This window comes from Crotalus tigris, unplaced genomic scaffold (assembly GCF_016545835.1).
Source record: "Crotalus tigris isolate CLP2741 ecotype Arizona unplaced genomic scaffold, ASM1654583v1 scf7180000017800.2534000, whole genome shotgun sequence".
Classification (NCBI taxonomy): domain Eukaryota; kingdom Metazoa; phylum Chordata; class Lepidosauria; order Squamata; family Viperidae; genus Crotalus; species Crotalus tigris.
Genome location: NW_024096645.1, coordinates 424,667 through 438,315, shown reverse-complemented (window position 1 = coordinate 438,315; position 13,649 = coordinate 424,667). Strand labels below are relative to the sequence as shown.

The 13,649-nt window shown below is 42.0% G+C and overlaps 1 protein-coding gene across 1 annotated transcript in view; it reads right to left on the bottom strand.

Annotated features, from left to right (window-relative positions):
- LOC120307642 (hyaluronidase-4-like) overlaps positions 1 to 4,295 on the bottom strand; it is a 40,244-nt gene extending 35,949 nt beyond the window's left edge. Inside the window, exon 1 of the mRNA XM_039342586.1 lies at positions 3,975 to 4,295. Coding sequence (XP_039198520.1) covers positions 3,975 to 3,991 — 17 coding nt within the window. The 5' untranslated portion in view covers positions 3,992 to 4,295. The remainder of the gene's footprint in view (positions 1 to 3,974) is intronic.
- Positions 4,296 to 13,649: the final 9,354 nt, after the last annotated feature.

Here is a 13,649-nt window from a genome sequence, read left to right as displayed (position 1 = left end):
ATTTCTGGAAGTCATGGGGATCAATGACTGTTAACCCTGAAGACAGTGTGACTATCTCTGAGGTCATCTTCTGGGAGATTAGTGGGCTTCCTTGTACAGTTGGTTAGCCACTATGAGAACAGATTCCTGGATTAGATGGGCCAGGGTCTATTCCAGAAGAGCAGCTTATCTTCTTAAATCCTACTATATCCAATGAAATGGCTTATTCTTTGATAGAAATACATAAAATTGCATCTGCAATTTTGTATATTTCACATAATTATTCACTTGAACTATTAGTACTGCTTTATAAATTATTCCTTAGTAAGACCACATCTGGAATACTGCATCCATTTTTGGTCACCACATTACAAAAAAGACGTTGAGACTTTGGGGAAAGAAAGTGCAGAGAAGAGCAACTAAGATGATTATGTAAAGCCTGCAGACTAAAACATATGAAGAACGGTTGAAGGAACTGGGTATGGCTGGTCTGGAGAAAATAAGGACTAGGGGTGACATGATAGCAGTATTCCAGCATTTGAGGGGTCAACCTATTCTCCAAAACCCCTGAAGGCAGGACAAGAAGCAATGGATGGAATCTAATCAAGGAGAGAACCAACCTAGAACTAAGAAAATAAATCCTGACAGAACAATTAACCCGTGGAACAGCTTGCCTTTAGAAGTTGTGGATGCTCCATTCCTGGAGGTTTTTAAGAAGAGACTGGGCAGCCACTTGTCTGAAAAGGTACAGGTTCTCCTGCTAGAGCAGGGGGTTGGACAAGAAGACCTCCAAGATCCCTTCCCTCCCTTCTATTCTGATTGATTGCAATTTTGGGCAGCTTTTTGAACTTGATGTTGTCAGGTCTACATGATAGCAAATTTCAGTCTGCAACCTTTGAGCTTAAGCTAGTGATCTTTGTAGCAGGCCTCCTTAGAAGTCTCACCTATTAATCCAGAATCCCTTTCAACCCTTTACACATAGGCCTAGCTGTAGTAGACAGTGATTCTAGGGAAGATCATTCTGTCTAGAGCAGGGGTGTCAAACTCGTAACATCACGTGATGTGTCACGACGTATCATGCCTTTTTTTGCCATTGCCGATAATGGGATGGGCATGGTTTTGCTATGATGCATCTGGCCCACGGGCTGGCAGTTTAACACCCTTGGTCTAGAGCTACCATCAGTTTTAGTAGACAATGCTGAACCAAATGGATCTATTCAGTCCAAAATACACTCACAACTACTGCCACCCTTCACAAAGTATAACAAAATAGTGAAGGAGGACACAGAGTTGTGAAAGAACAGTCCACAGACCCCAAAATAGAATTTAAACAACCAGTAAAACTAGGTAGCCACTTTCCAAAGTGACAATCTGTTGTCTGCTTATGCTGAAAACAAAAGTTGGATTCCCACAGGCAGAATTCAGAAGACATATTTATCTACAACAGAAGCTCCCGCCCCTGTCATCACATCTTGCTTTAGGAATCAAGATGTGATTACAAAGGGAGGGAGCTCCTGTTGTCTGAACAAGTCAAGCACATGTTGGAATCCACAACAAACATTCCCAGTCCATCTCTTTTAGACCAAACCCTTGCACTCATAGCAATAGCACTTTGAAGTTAGATGAAACAAACTGCTAGTCATATTTGATGAGACTTTGTTACCTAATGTTGCATGCCGATAAGTTTGAGTAACATATTATTAAAGCAAAATGACAAAGTTAATGACCTGTCAATCATTTCCATTCCAAATCCAATAACAAAACCAACACTTATTTCAGAATGGCACTAAGGTGGCAGCTGCTTCTGGCAATAAATGTTGGATTAGGGTAACAGCAGTGAAGTGGGTGGACAGAATTGTGTGGGGTACACAGTTCCCTTCGGTCTCCAAGCTAAACAATTGTTTATTAAACATCTGCCCAATCTTTCTGCTGTGAGGATGCAATCCCATCACTTGTGTGGAAATAACACTGAGCCACCAGTGGAAGAAACTAAAGCTGCTACCTTGTCCCCCACTACAAGGAGTCAACTGCCTTGACACATCTGGAGAAAGAACTGTTCAGCTGATGACTCTCAGAGCACATTAAAAATCAAGTTGCGCTCAAGTCCTTCAGCTTTACAAACCATTTTGTGGTTTGTACCACAATAAACATTCTGTGATTAGATCAACATAGCGTATGCCTGAGCTTTACCAAAAGGTAAGTAATGTTGAACTAGTTTCCCTTCTCTGTCTGACTATTCACTTATTGCATGATAATTTTCCCACAGACATTTGCAGTGTTTTAACGATGGACTCCTGAAAAAAGGACAGGGTTTAAACACAGGAAAAAAAGAAAAAAAAATTCTCTAAGAACATTATACTTCACAACATCATTGTGATGAATTGTTTTAGCAAACAAGAGCATATTATGAATATCTTGTAATTACCAATGTATTTCAGTGAGGATATGTGTCATCCACATAGAATCATCAGTTAATTTAGAAACAAATAAACTTATGATCTAATAGACTAGGTACCATATTGCAGAACAATTTCAGGACAGCTTTCTCAAACCAGATGTCCTCCACATGTGTTGCAGTAATTGTCGACATTCCCAACCAAAACATTCCTTTTCAAGTTGGGTAGGAATCATGCATGTTGTAAGCCAAGAGACCTGACTGGGATGGCTTAAGCAAGAGGAAAACCACACCAATAATTGCAGGAAAGGAAACCCTTAACCTTCAGGAGACATGGGGTGAAACACTATGCACAGAATCTGAGATGATTAGCTAACGATAACTACGTGGAAGGCTGTCTCTTAGTTTTTCACACCACAAATCAACCAGCTCCTTTTGGAAATGTGCAGCAAATGACATTCCCTGTTTACTTCTTTGCCTTTGCAGTGGTACTTCATCACCATTCACTCAACTCTGGTCCCATTGGGCAAACTTTCATCTTTCCCTCTGACTCTCCTGCACTTAAATGTCTTTTCACAAGAACTTCAGGGAAGATGAAGAAGCTGGACTATTACACACCCTGGACTTGGAGAAGTTCAAGGCTGGAGAGCCCTCAAAAGGCAATCGGCAAGGAGGAGGCTTAGTAACAGAGTTGATTAAACTCAAAGAGGCTGGGGCTATTCACTGCAGCACCCAATCTTTTCTTTACTTTCAAATATCACCAGGGATTGTCCAAGCCCACATCCAGATGTTCACCTTACATATATTTTTAATCCTGCAGGATCCAATCTCTGTGGGTCACCAGTTTTAATCTTGCCCTACCTGGATAAGATGTTTATTCTGCTAAGCCCCAGAAGCAACAGAAACAACCCCACCACCATTTCACTGAGGTGGTCAAAGTTGGTTCCACAACTACACAGGCTCAAGGATGCCATTGGAAAAGCTAGCAGAGGGTTTGGATGGATGGATGGGATGAGGAACCATAGCAGCAGAGCAAAGCTCTCGGGAAGGGTGGAAAGGGAGAAACAAGAGTTGGGTAACGCCAACTCAATATACAATCACACACCCAAACCTAGATAGGAATGGAAGGGGAGGATATGCATTAGAACAAAAAAGAGAGGGGGGGGGGGAGGGAGACCTTCGGAAGAAACCAACGGGGAACCCGGGTCCATGTTCTTTAGGAGGACGCGGTGGCGCGGCTTCCTCTACTTGGTGCCCACTAGATGAATTGGCCAAGGGCAACGATGGGAACTGTAGTCCGACAGAGGCGTGGATAGCCTTCCTGGAAAAAAACTAGCATCACAAAAGCGAGCCTGTGTAAAACAGCCGGCTGCGCGCCGAACCCCACTGCAAACAGATCCAGCCACCCCCAAGAGGATAAGCGAGGGCAAGTTGGAGAAATTCCCGCTAACAAAGAAGTCATTGACCAGTTCGGAGGAGAAAACCGGGGCTGGGGGGGGGGGCTGATCAGCCGGAACGGGAGATTTCCCGACCCAACCAAAAGGAGGCGGCGGAGGAGGAGGAGACGCCGTCCCGCGCGCCCACCGGGAAGCCGAATTACCTTTGCCGCCCCTTCATCCCTCCTAATTCCGACGTGCCGCTCGCACCACGCGCTGCTTGCCAAAAGCAGCCCCGGCGCGCCGAGGCCACTTACCTTCGGCCACCCCTTCACCTGCTGGCCACGCCCTGCCCTTGCAGGCCACGCCCCATCTCCCCGACCCACCTGGCTCCGAAACCTCCCTAAACGACGCCCTGGCTGATTCAGCTCTGACTTAGCCAGGAAGGGGCATCGGGGTGCCGATAACGCTTCGACCGGCCTCGCCAGGTGGGGCAGCCCAGCCACGTCCCGGGACTCGCGCCTCGAAGCAGGAGAGGGGCGGGAGCAAGAGAGGGAGACGAGGAGCCCACCGCACCCCCTTCAGCCAGGGCTTCGGCTGTTTTGGGAGCGGTTTCCCAAACTCCCAAAGGGTGTAGCTCCGGAGAGCTTTCAGAGCTTTCCGAGCAGACGTGTGGACCCCGTTACTTTCCAAAGCTTGTTCGGTTTAGCGTTTCCTGCATCCCTCAGTGTTAGAAGTCAGATTGGACTTGTTATGTGCTCCGGGCCACTTTCCTTAGTGACCAGAGGCAAGCTCGCCTGACCAATAACCAGCCAAGACACAGTGAAGGCCTTTTGTTTCGTTTATTGCAATAAGCGGGAAGAGAAGCTATCAAAGCTTGGTTCTCTCCAAAGTTTTAACCCAAAATATCTCCTTCTTTTATTCACCCCTATCACCGGCTGCTACAGCCCTCCTCTTTCTCCATTGGCTGAGGTAGTATGAGGTTACACTCTTTCTGACTGCCTATACACATTTCCTGATAACATATTAAATCATATTCACATATACAATAAGAATAAGAAAAATTAGACATTTAAATGGTTATTTTAAACTCAGTAGATATTTATGTCCCCATTTTAAACAATATGTTCCTTTCCTGCTTTTCAATTCAGTGTGCCTTTCCTCTTATCTTATTCAGCTTATTTTCCTATTCTCCAACCTGTCTTTTCCTGGCTGGCCATTTCCTATATATTTTTATGGCTTCTCTTCTTCCTTTCTCAGACCCAGCTATTTTTACCTATATGGTTTATCTTACTTCCTTTATGTTATCTCTTCCTCTTTCCCACCATAGCTTCTCTACTCAGAAAATTTGCACTGCAGCAAATTCAATTTTAAATTTCTCTTTCAATATTAAATTTTGAAGATCTTTCATTTACTTCTATCAGATGGGAGTGTTACGTAGTTCAGAAATCTAGACCTTGGGTAAATATACGATTAAGAAGTCCTTTATGTGTTTTGTCACACAAATGAGTAGCTGACGCAGGACGTTCTTAGTGTGGCTGTTTACCAAAGAATGCACAGGGTCTCTTCCTGAACCGTTCAAGAGATGTTGGCTCCCTTTGCGCAACTGGCTTAGATCTCAGCTAAAAACTTAGTAGGAAAATAGTACAATGCACCAACATTTGGTTCATTTGAAACTTGATTTCTATCTGCCCCTGTCTTCCCCTCACCCCCACCTCCATTGCTGTATTGAGCCAGCTCGGATTGTTTGTTGAGTTTATGATTCATTTTCTCATGTAGATTCAGAAAATAAACATTTTAAGCTTGGTGGGCAAACCAAGGCGTTTTATCTTTAGGTGTGTGTCTGACATTTTGAAACCTACATATTTTCAAACACAGAAACTAAAATCATATGACATTTCAAGAGCAAAGCTTATAACATTCTAGCTCAGTCTTGCCTAATCTACAGGAATAATCCAATTTTTCCAGTACTGCAGTCTCATGCTGGATGACAAATGACAGGAACTGACCATCACCCAGATGGAAAAGATTGCTGTAGTTCTCCTAAACCCCTTGCTGTGCATAAGAAGCTGATCATCAGAATGCAGGATGCTTTAAGGATGGGGATTAGCAATTCCTTTAACAGCCAGTTTCTATTCATTTGCTTTAAAAAGGAAAGAAATCAAACTCTCAGCAAGCTTAATGGCTGTTTTGCTTTTGTTTCAATCTGTTGTTTGACGCCTATCTTATCTTAATATTGACTATAAAGCTCAACTACCAAGATTAGATTTCAGAATGAAAACTAGTAAAACAAGACAAGCTGTTGCTAAGTCTGCATTTGCAGCTGGTATATATTTGTGTGTTGCCGATTTGGTTAAGTTGTACTGTTTTGTTCTTATTTCCTTTTATTGCATTTCATTGTTATTTTGATGTGCTTGAGGGGGCTTAAACCAGTCACTACTACCATACTGGGAATCGCCACTCCCATTGGAATGCATTGAGGGATTCTTTTCTCTATAGCCCCAGGCCAGATTCACCCCCTTTCCCATTCCCTGCCCTCAGGTAAGTTTAGTTGTCCCTCCCTCCCTCCCTCCCTCCCTTCCTTCCTTCCTAATTAGCAGCAGTTAGCGGCTACCTCATTCTACATCAGTCATCATCATCACTTTTTAACAAAAGTGTGTATAGTCCAGGCCATGGTTTTTCCTGTTGCAATGTATGGCTGTGAAAGTTGGACCATAAGAAAGGCTGAGCGCCAAAGAATTGAGGCCTTTGAACTATGGTGCTGGAGAAGACTCCTGAGAGTCCCTTGGACTGCAAGGCGTTCAAACCGTTCAGTCCTAGAAGAGATCAACCCCGACTGCTTTTTAGAAGGCCAGATCCTGAAGTTGAAACTCAAATACTTTGGTCACCTAATGAGAAGGAAGGACTCACTGGGGAAGGGCCTAATGCTGGGAAAGATTGAGGGCAATAGAAGAATGGGACAACAGAGAATGAGATGGCTGGATGGAGTCACTGAAGCAGTAGGTGTGAACTTAAATGGACTCCAGAAGATGGTAGAGGACAGGAAGACCTGGAGGAACGTAGTCCATGGGGTTGCGATGGATGGGACACGACTTCGCAATTAACAACAACAACAACATCCACTGCAGGTTGAAGGCCTCTTCTGCCTGTTTTCAACCAATACAGTCCTGAGCTTTCTTTTGCCAACTGGGGCCACAGTACTTGCTGATGTCATCGATCCACCTTGTTTTAGGTCTCTTTTGTGGACGCTTTTTATCAAGTAGGATCCATTCTATGACTGCCTTGATCCACCTGCCATTAGTTCTTCTTGCCATGTGACCAGCCCATTTCCATTTCAATTCTTTTAGTCTCTTGATGATATCCTATACTTTCATTTGTTCTCTAATCCATGTGCAGGTTTTTCCATCTAGCATTACATGTATCTCTCCATGGCTCTTTGTGCCACTCATAGCTTGTGTATCGATTGTGAGATTAGTGTCCAAAGTGTATATTCTTTCTAACAACTCTTCCATACTGATAGGAGTACTGGAAAGAACTGTTGCTGAGATATCATGCAGTTTTTCCACTTAATCAGTAGGGATGGACAGTTTAGATTCTGCAGGATCCAATCCAATCCATTTCAGACTCCAAAAGCTCAGAAGACTAAACCGGGTGACCGACCAGATTGAATCCTGCAACATTGTCCTGGGACATACATATTTGCCTTCATTTGTGAGTTTAGATTCTCTCAACTACTCGGAACTGACCTGATTGCTATTTTCAGTAATAACCCTTCACTGCCATCTGCTGACTAAAATATTGGAGTACGTTGAAAAAAACCAAATTGAACATTCCAATTAAGCAACTGTTCTGCTAAACTTGCAGTGTTTCTCAACCTTGACAATTTTAAGGCATGTGGACTTCAACTCCCAGCCAATGCTGGCTGTGGAATTCTGGGAGTTGAAGTCCACATGCCTTAAAATTGTCAAAGTTGAGAAACACTGTGCTAATGGGTTTTCTTTTTAAATTTCACTAACCTAAATATAAACATTTGATGAGACTAGTAAATGAAGTTAATTTTCTTAAATTTTCTTTTATTTTCCATAACTTTTCTCATAACTAGCCCAGAAGGTGCCATTAGATGAGCAATGGTAATTTGGCAAATTTACCCAGACAATGAGTCTGATTGCCTTGGGGATGAATACAGAGTCCCTGATCACTTCCTGAATTGCTGCTCAGTATCTTCAGTACTCCAGAAGTCCTTGCTGGCAAAGGATAAGACTTGATAAGGCTTTGTTGCATCAACAGCCCTTCCTCTTACACAGATTAGCAGCCTTGACTGGCTGAGAACTCCACGTATTCATACACTGCTTGGGAACACCTACTGCTAATGTACAGCAAGGGAGACCAGCTTTAGTTTGTGGGCTGCTGCCAATTAGTACTTGAATGGTAAAATTGATGATTGCCAGTGTTTTTGTAATGTAATAACTTGTATTTTCAGCTGCTCTTCCCCCCAATCTCATTTCCTTGGTAAAATTGATTAGGCAGTGCAGCCCATTACTGTACTGCAGAAATGACTGGATATTCACATGATACAGTATGGACCAGAGGAAGATTGGCCCAATGCATATTGAGGCTAAAATGACCTCTCTTCTGACTCTGAATGATCCAGTTTCTGGGTTTGTACAATGCACTGGATCTAAAATGATTCTGGGCAGCATTCTGTCAGTACTATGCATCCAACATAGTACTGGCAGTCCTCAGTTTACAACCACAGTTGGGACCAGAATTTTCATTGCTAAGCAAGGCAGTTGTTAAATGAATCACACTGTCATTAAGTGGAATTCAGCTTCCCCCTTTGGTTCTGCTTGTCAGAAGCCAGCTGGAAAGGTCACAAATGGCAATCTCAGGACCTCTGGGATGCTGCCACTGTTGTAAATACAGGCTGGCTGTCAAGCATCTGATTTTGGATCACGTGACTGTGGGGAGGCCGCCGTGGTCATAACTGTGAGGACTGGTCATAAATCACTTTTGTCAGTGTCATTGGAACTTCAAACAGTTGCTAAACAAATGGCTGCAAGTTAAGGACTACCTGAACTGGGTTTGTACGCTGTATTAGCCCTTATTTTAGCATTCTTAGTTTCAGCTTAGCAGTCTTTAAATCCAGCACTGGGTCTTCAGGAGAACACAGTTAAAACAAGTCATAGTTTAGTGCAGTGGATGTCAAGCAGTACATGTAATTCATAGGCAATCAGAGTTATTAATTTTTATAAGCTTTATAAACTCACCAAGGGGCCTGGTTGTTCTTACTGTATATTTCATGTTACATGAGCCAAACAATATTGGGGTTACAGAAATGCTATATAAGTAGTCCTCAACTTATGACCTCAACTGACCCCCAAATTTCTGTTGTTAAGCAAGACATTTGTTAATTAGATTTTGCTCCATTTTATGACCTTTCTTGCCACAGCTGTTAAGTGAATCACTGCATCGTTAAGTTAGTAACATGCTGGTTAAGTGCATCTGGTTTTCCCGTTGACTTTGCCTGTCAGATGGTCACAAAAGATGATCACATGACCCGAGGACACTGCGACCGTCGTAAATACGAGTCAGTTGCCAAGTGTCTGAATTTTGATCAAGTGGCCATGGGGATGCTGCAGTGGTTGTTAAGTAGGAAAAATAGTCATAAGTCACTTTTTCAGGGCTGTTGTAACTTTGAATGGTCACTAAATGAAATGTTGTAAGCCAAGGAACAGCTGTATAACCTGTTTTAACATTTTATTGATTAGGAATAAATAAAATTACTCCTAAATAGGTATATAAATTTATTGTTTTTCAGGTCTGGTATAAGGTATTGTATTTTGTTGCAAGAAAGCTAAGCAAGTACCGGTAAGGAAGCACCCATGCCTCTTTCAATGAAAGGATATGATTTCTCTGACCAATTCAGTCCTCTTGGCAAAGAGAAGCTGCCAAGCATCTTTTCCCCCTTCCATGGAGCTCAAGAGAGCAGTTAGAGTTCTCAACCTTGGCAACTTTAAGACTTGTGGACTTCAACTTCCAGAATTCCTCAGCCAGCTTTGCTGGCTGAGGAATTCTGGGAGTTGAAGTCCACAAGACTTAAAGTTGCCAAGGTTGAGAACCCCTGACGCTGTTAGACAAATAAATGATGCCTGGCTGATTTTCCTTTCACAAACATCCCCCACACCCAATTCACCTCCCTTTAAAAAAGGGCTTTGATGGGCCTCAAAGGCAGGAGCCGTAATTTGCAAACAAATATTTCTTTTCAAGAAGTAAAAATAAGCAATAGCAATAAGAGGAGAAGCATGCAGAGAACGGAGGGGGATTCCCCTGCTATCATTTTGTCAGGATGTGCTTATCCCAGAAGCTTCTGGACCTTTGCTGCAGGGCACATCTACTGATTGCTCAGGGAAAGGTTGATGTCTGACTGGACAAGAGTGCCTGTACGTGCAGTCAGCAAACAGGGCCACAAACCTGCTTTTAGAAAGACATTAAAGGCTTTAAAGAGACGTGGTGGTGCAATGGTTAGAATGCAGCATTGCAGGCTAGCTCTGCTGACTGCCAGGAGTTCGATCCTGACTGCCTCAAGGTTGACTCAGCCTTCCAGCCTTCTGAGGTTAGTAAAAGGAGGACCCAGAACGTTGGGGGCAATAGGCTGACTCTGTAAATTGCTCAGAGAGTGCTGTAAAGCAATATGAAGCGGTATGTAAGTCTAAGTGCTATTAGAATTTGCAAATATGCCTGTATATAATTGTATACTTCTATGTGTGCCAATTGCTCTAATGGTTAAAGTGATGCATTTAAATCAGGAAGAACAGATTCAAGACTATTATTCAGGCACAGACTTCACTGATAATTTTGAACCACTCGAGTCTCAGCTTCACTGGATTGCTGTTCTGGAGAAAAGATGAAGGGAAATTCTTGCCTCTCCCCCCACGTATACTCCCCTCATACACCACTTGAGTGAGAAATGAAAGGCTAAATATGCAACAAGTAATGTGCAGAATCCCCTTCCTCACCACTTTGATCTGTATACAGGTGGAGTGAATTTAATCTTTTGAACTGAAGGGCTGGATCCAGAGTTCTGCAAATGATCCAGTCTGTTCCAGTTTGTTCTGGAGACTGGCTAAGCCAGCTCCATCTTTGAATCTAGAAAATGGATTTCAAAAATTAGACCTGTTCACCAATTATTCAGGGTGAGAAAGATGGCTATAAAGTTTCCATTTCATCTCATTAATTCAACTATTTGAAATTTGTCATGATTATTTTCAGGTTTTTAATAACTGCAGATAGAATTTTGTTTGCCTAGTACACAATAGTGTCAATATAATTCACTTAAATGTGTGGTGATTTCTCAGTATGGACCAGATGCTTAACAATCTAAAGATGTCTGAGATACTATTACTTCTGATCAAATCTCTTTCTGAAATTAAACTGATTTCAACGTATCAGAAATTAAAATAATTTTTTAAAATTTAAATTAATCATATTTATGAATTAGAGCAGGGGTGTCAAACTCAATTTCATTGAGGGCCGCATCAGCATTGGGGTTGCCCTCGGGGGGCCGGGTGGGTGTGGCCAGGGTGGGTGCAGCCTACTGGGTGGGTGTGGATGGAATGGGTGTGGCCTACTGGATGGGCATGGCCAGCTCTACATCATTCGTGTCAAGGGTGCCTGTGGGGGCCTGGGCAGGAGTGGGACAGATCTGAGGGTCTCTGGCAGAAGGGGGTGGGACCGGAGCAAGCGCCAAAGCATGGTCCATTTCTTCATTCCTCACAAAGGGTGACACCTCCCCAGCATGTACCCAGGGGGCAGGGCTGACACAGCAGGGGCTGGTTCCTCACTGTTTCTTGTGGAGCTAAGACTGAATGTGTTTCAGCATAGATGGCCACCACAAAATTGTACATTGGCTCCCAGCTGGCCTGGGCAAGGGCCAAGGCAGAGGGGGTCGTTCCCTCACTGTTTCCAGGATGGCTTCGTGGGCTGCATCCGGCCCCTAGGCCTTGTGTTTGACATGTCTGAATTAGAGAATAAACAATTGCAATGCCTGTTAATAGAACATCAATAAATTCAAATTTTAAAAAATGGAACTTCTTTGAAGCTAATCCATGAAAAGATTTTTATTTTCAATGTATTGGATTCGTCAAGGAATTTATCAGTGGTAAGAAATTTAAAGGTATATTCATATGATTGGTTATGTCTGGTTTTGGTTTATTTTTAGAAGAATGTCGTAACATATAAAAATAGAAGTCTGGACATTTTTTTTTCAAGTTATAATTATGTTATATTGAATTATATTCCAAAACAATGGAACCTGTTTTTGAGAAGCTTTGGTTATACTGTATATGGAATAATTATATTGAGGGAAAATACTGTTACTATATCAAAAGTTGGATTCAAGAAATGTATAATTTATCAATTTTTTAAAAGGTTACTATTTCTGCTAATAAAAAATGACATTTTTTTTCTCTTTGGCATAGATTTCATATTAAAAAAAAAGTAAAGTCACAATTTCCACTAGGGAAACTTTTATATGAAATAAAGCTACAGATAATTATAGAGTTCTGAAAATTTTTTGAGTGCAGCTACAAGACATTCCTATTGTCCATCATGCTGGCTGGAGAATGCTGAAGTTCAAGTCTTCATATCTTAAAGTTGCTAAGTTTGAAAAACAAAGGTTTAATTGTTTACAAACTATCAATAAGGGAACATGTTGCTTGGATTCCCTTACTTTTACCATCAGCACCTCTGCATTATTGCTTCATGTAACAACTTATACCTTCCAACAATAGTAGAGAAGGTAGAAATATACCAAAATCAAATATATTTCAGCTTTTTCAAAATTTTCCTCCCACTTTTGCACAATGTCATGGATATCAACAGGTCTATTACTGATTTAGAGCAGAGTGGAAGGAGAAATAGAACTTTTAAGGAAGGGAGGGAACTGAACATAACTGAAAGGCAGAGAATCCATGACCCCCTACTGGAGACCTGTACAGGGATCAAAGATATACACCTGTGGCTAGTCATGCTTTAGAAGACGGGAAGTCCCTGAAGAATATAGCAACTGTACTAATTCAAGGTTTCTTTTTCAGAATTGAGTTATGGGGGAGCAAGAACAAAGTAACTTTGGACCCCCTCTCTCGCTTAAAAAATTTGAATCCAAGAATTGGATGACATTGAAGTCCTTATAAAGAATGCCAAATTGCTAATTAGACATCAACAGGTGAGACAGTTGTGACATTTGCATTCCAGGGCTGCTTATGGAAACAGACAATAATGAAAGAATATAAAAGGGATGTTTCAAACCACAAGGTTAGACCCATTTACGAAAAAATGCTAGCAAGAAAAGATGTCCTCTGTGTATTGTAAAAAGATGCAGCACCATGCCAAAAAATGGCTTCTTTTTCTACCCAATTCTGCCAAGGGCAGCAGCCAAACTATTTCAGCTGCAGGTGAAAGCTGCATGTGCCAGTTGTTTTTCCTTTTGTTTAGCAGCAGCGTGTTCAAAAAAGGCTGAAGAAAGAATTCAAAAAAGGATTGTGTAAACACACAAAACATCTGTTAATATGTACTCTAGTAGTTTAAAATAAAGTTCAAAGTCCTAAAAGTTGCCCGATTAGATTCATAATTCTTATGGCTGTATCCCAACATACTTAAGTCTGCAATCATATGCACAAGCTCACACACATTCACACACCTTATTTATATGGATGCAATTCCACTGAACTCACTGAAGCTTACCTCTAAATAGATATGGAAGTCCATCTTTCCTTGGGAGACTGGTAATCTAATTTTGTCTAACAGCCAACCCACAGGATATCAGATAATATGCTTATTCTTCCTTGTTCAATATGCGAAGTTTGGGCATTTACCAGATTTTAATAAATATCTAACTGATG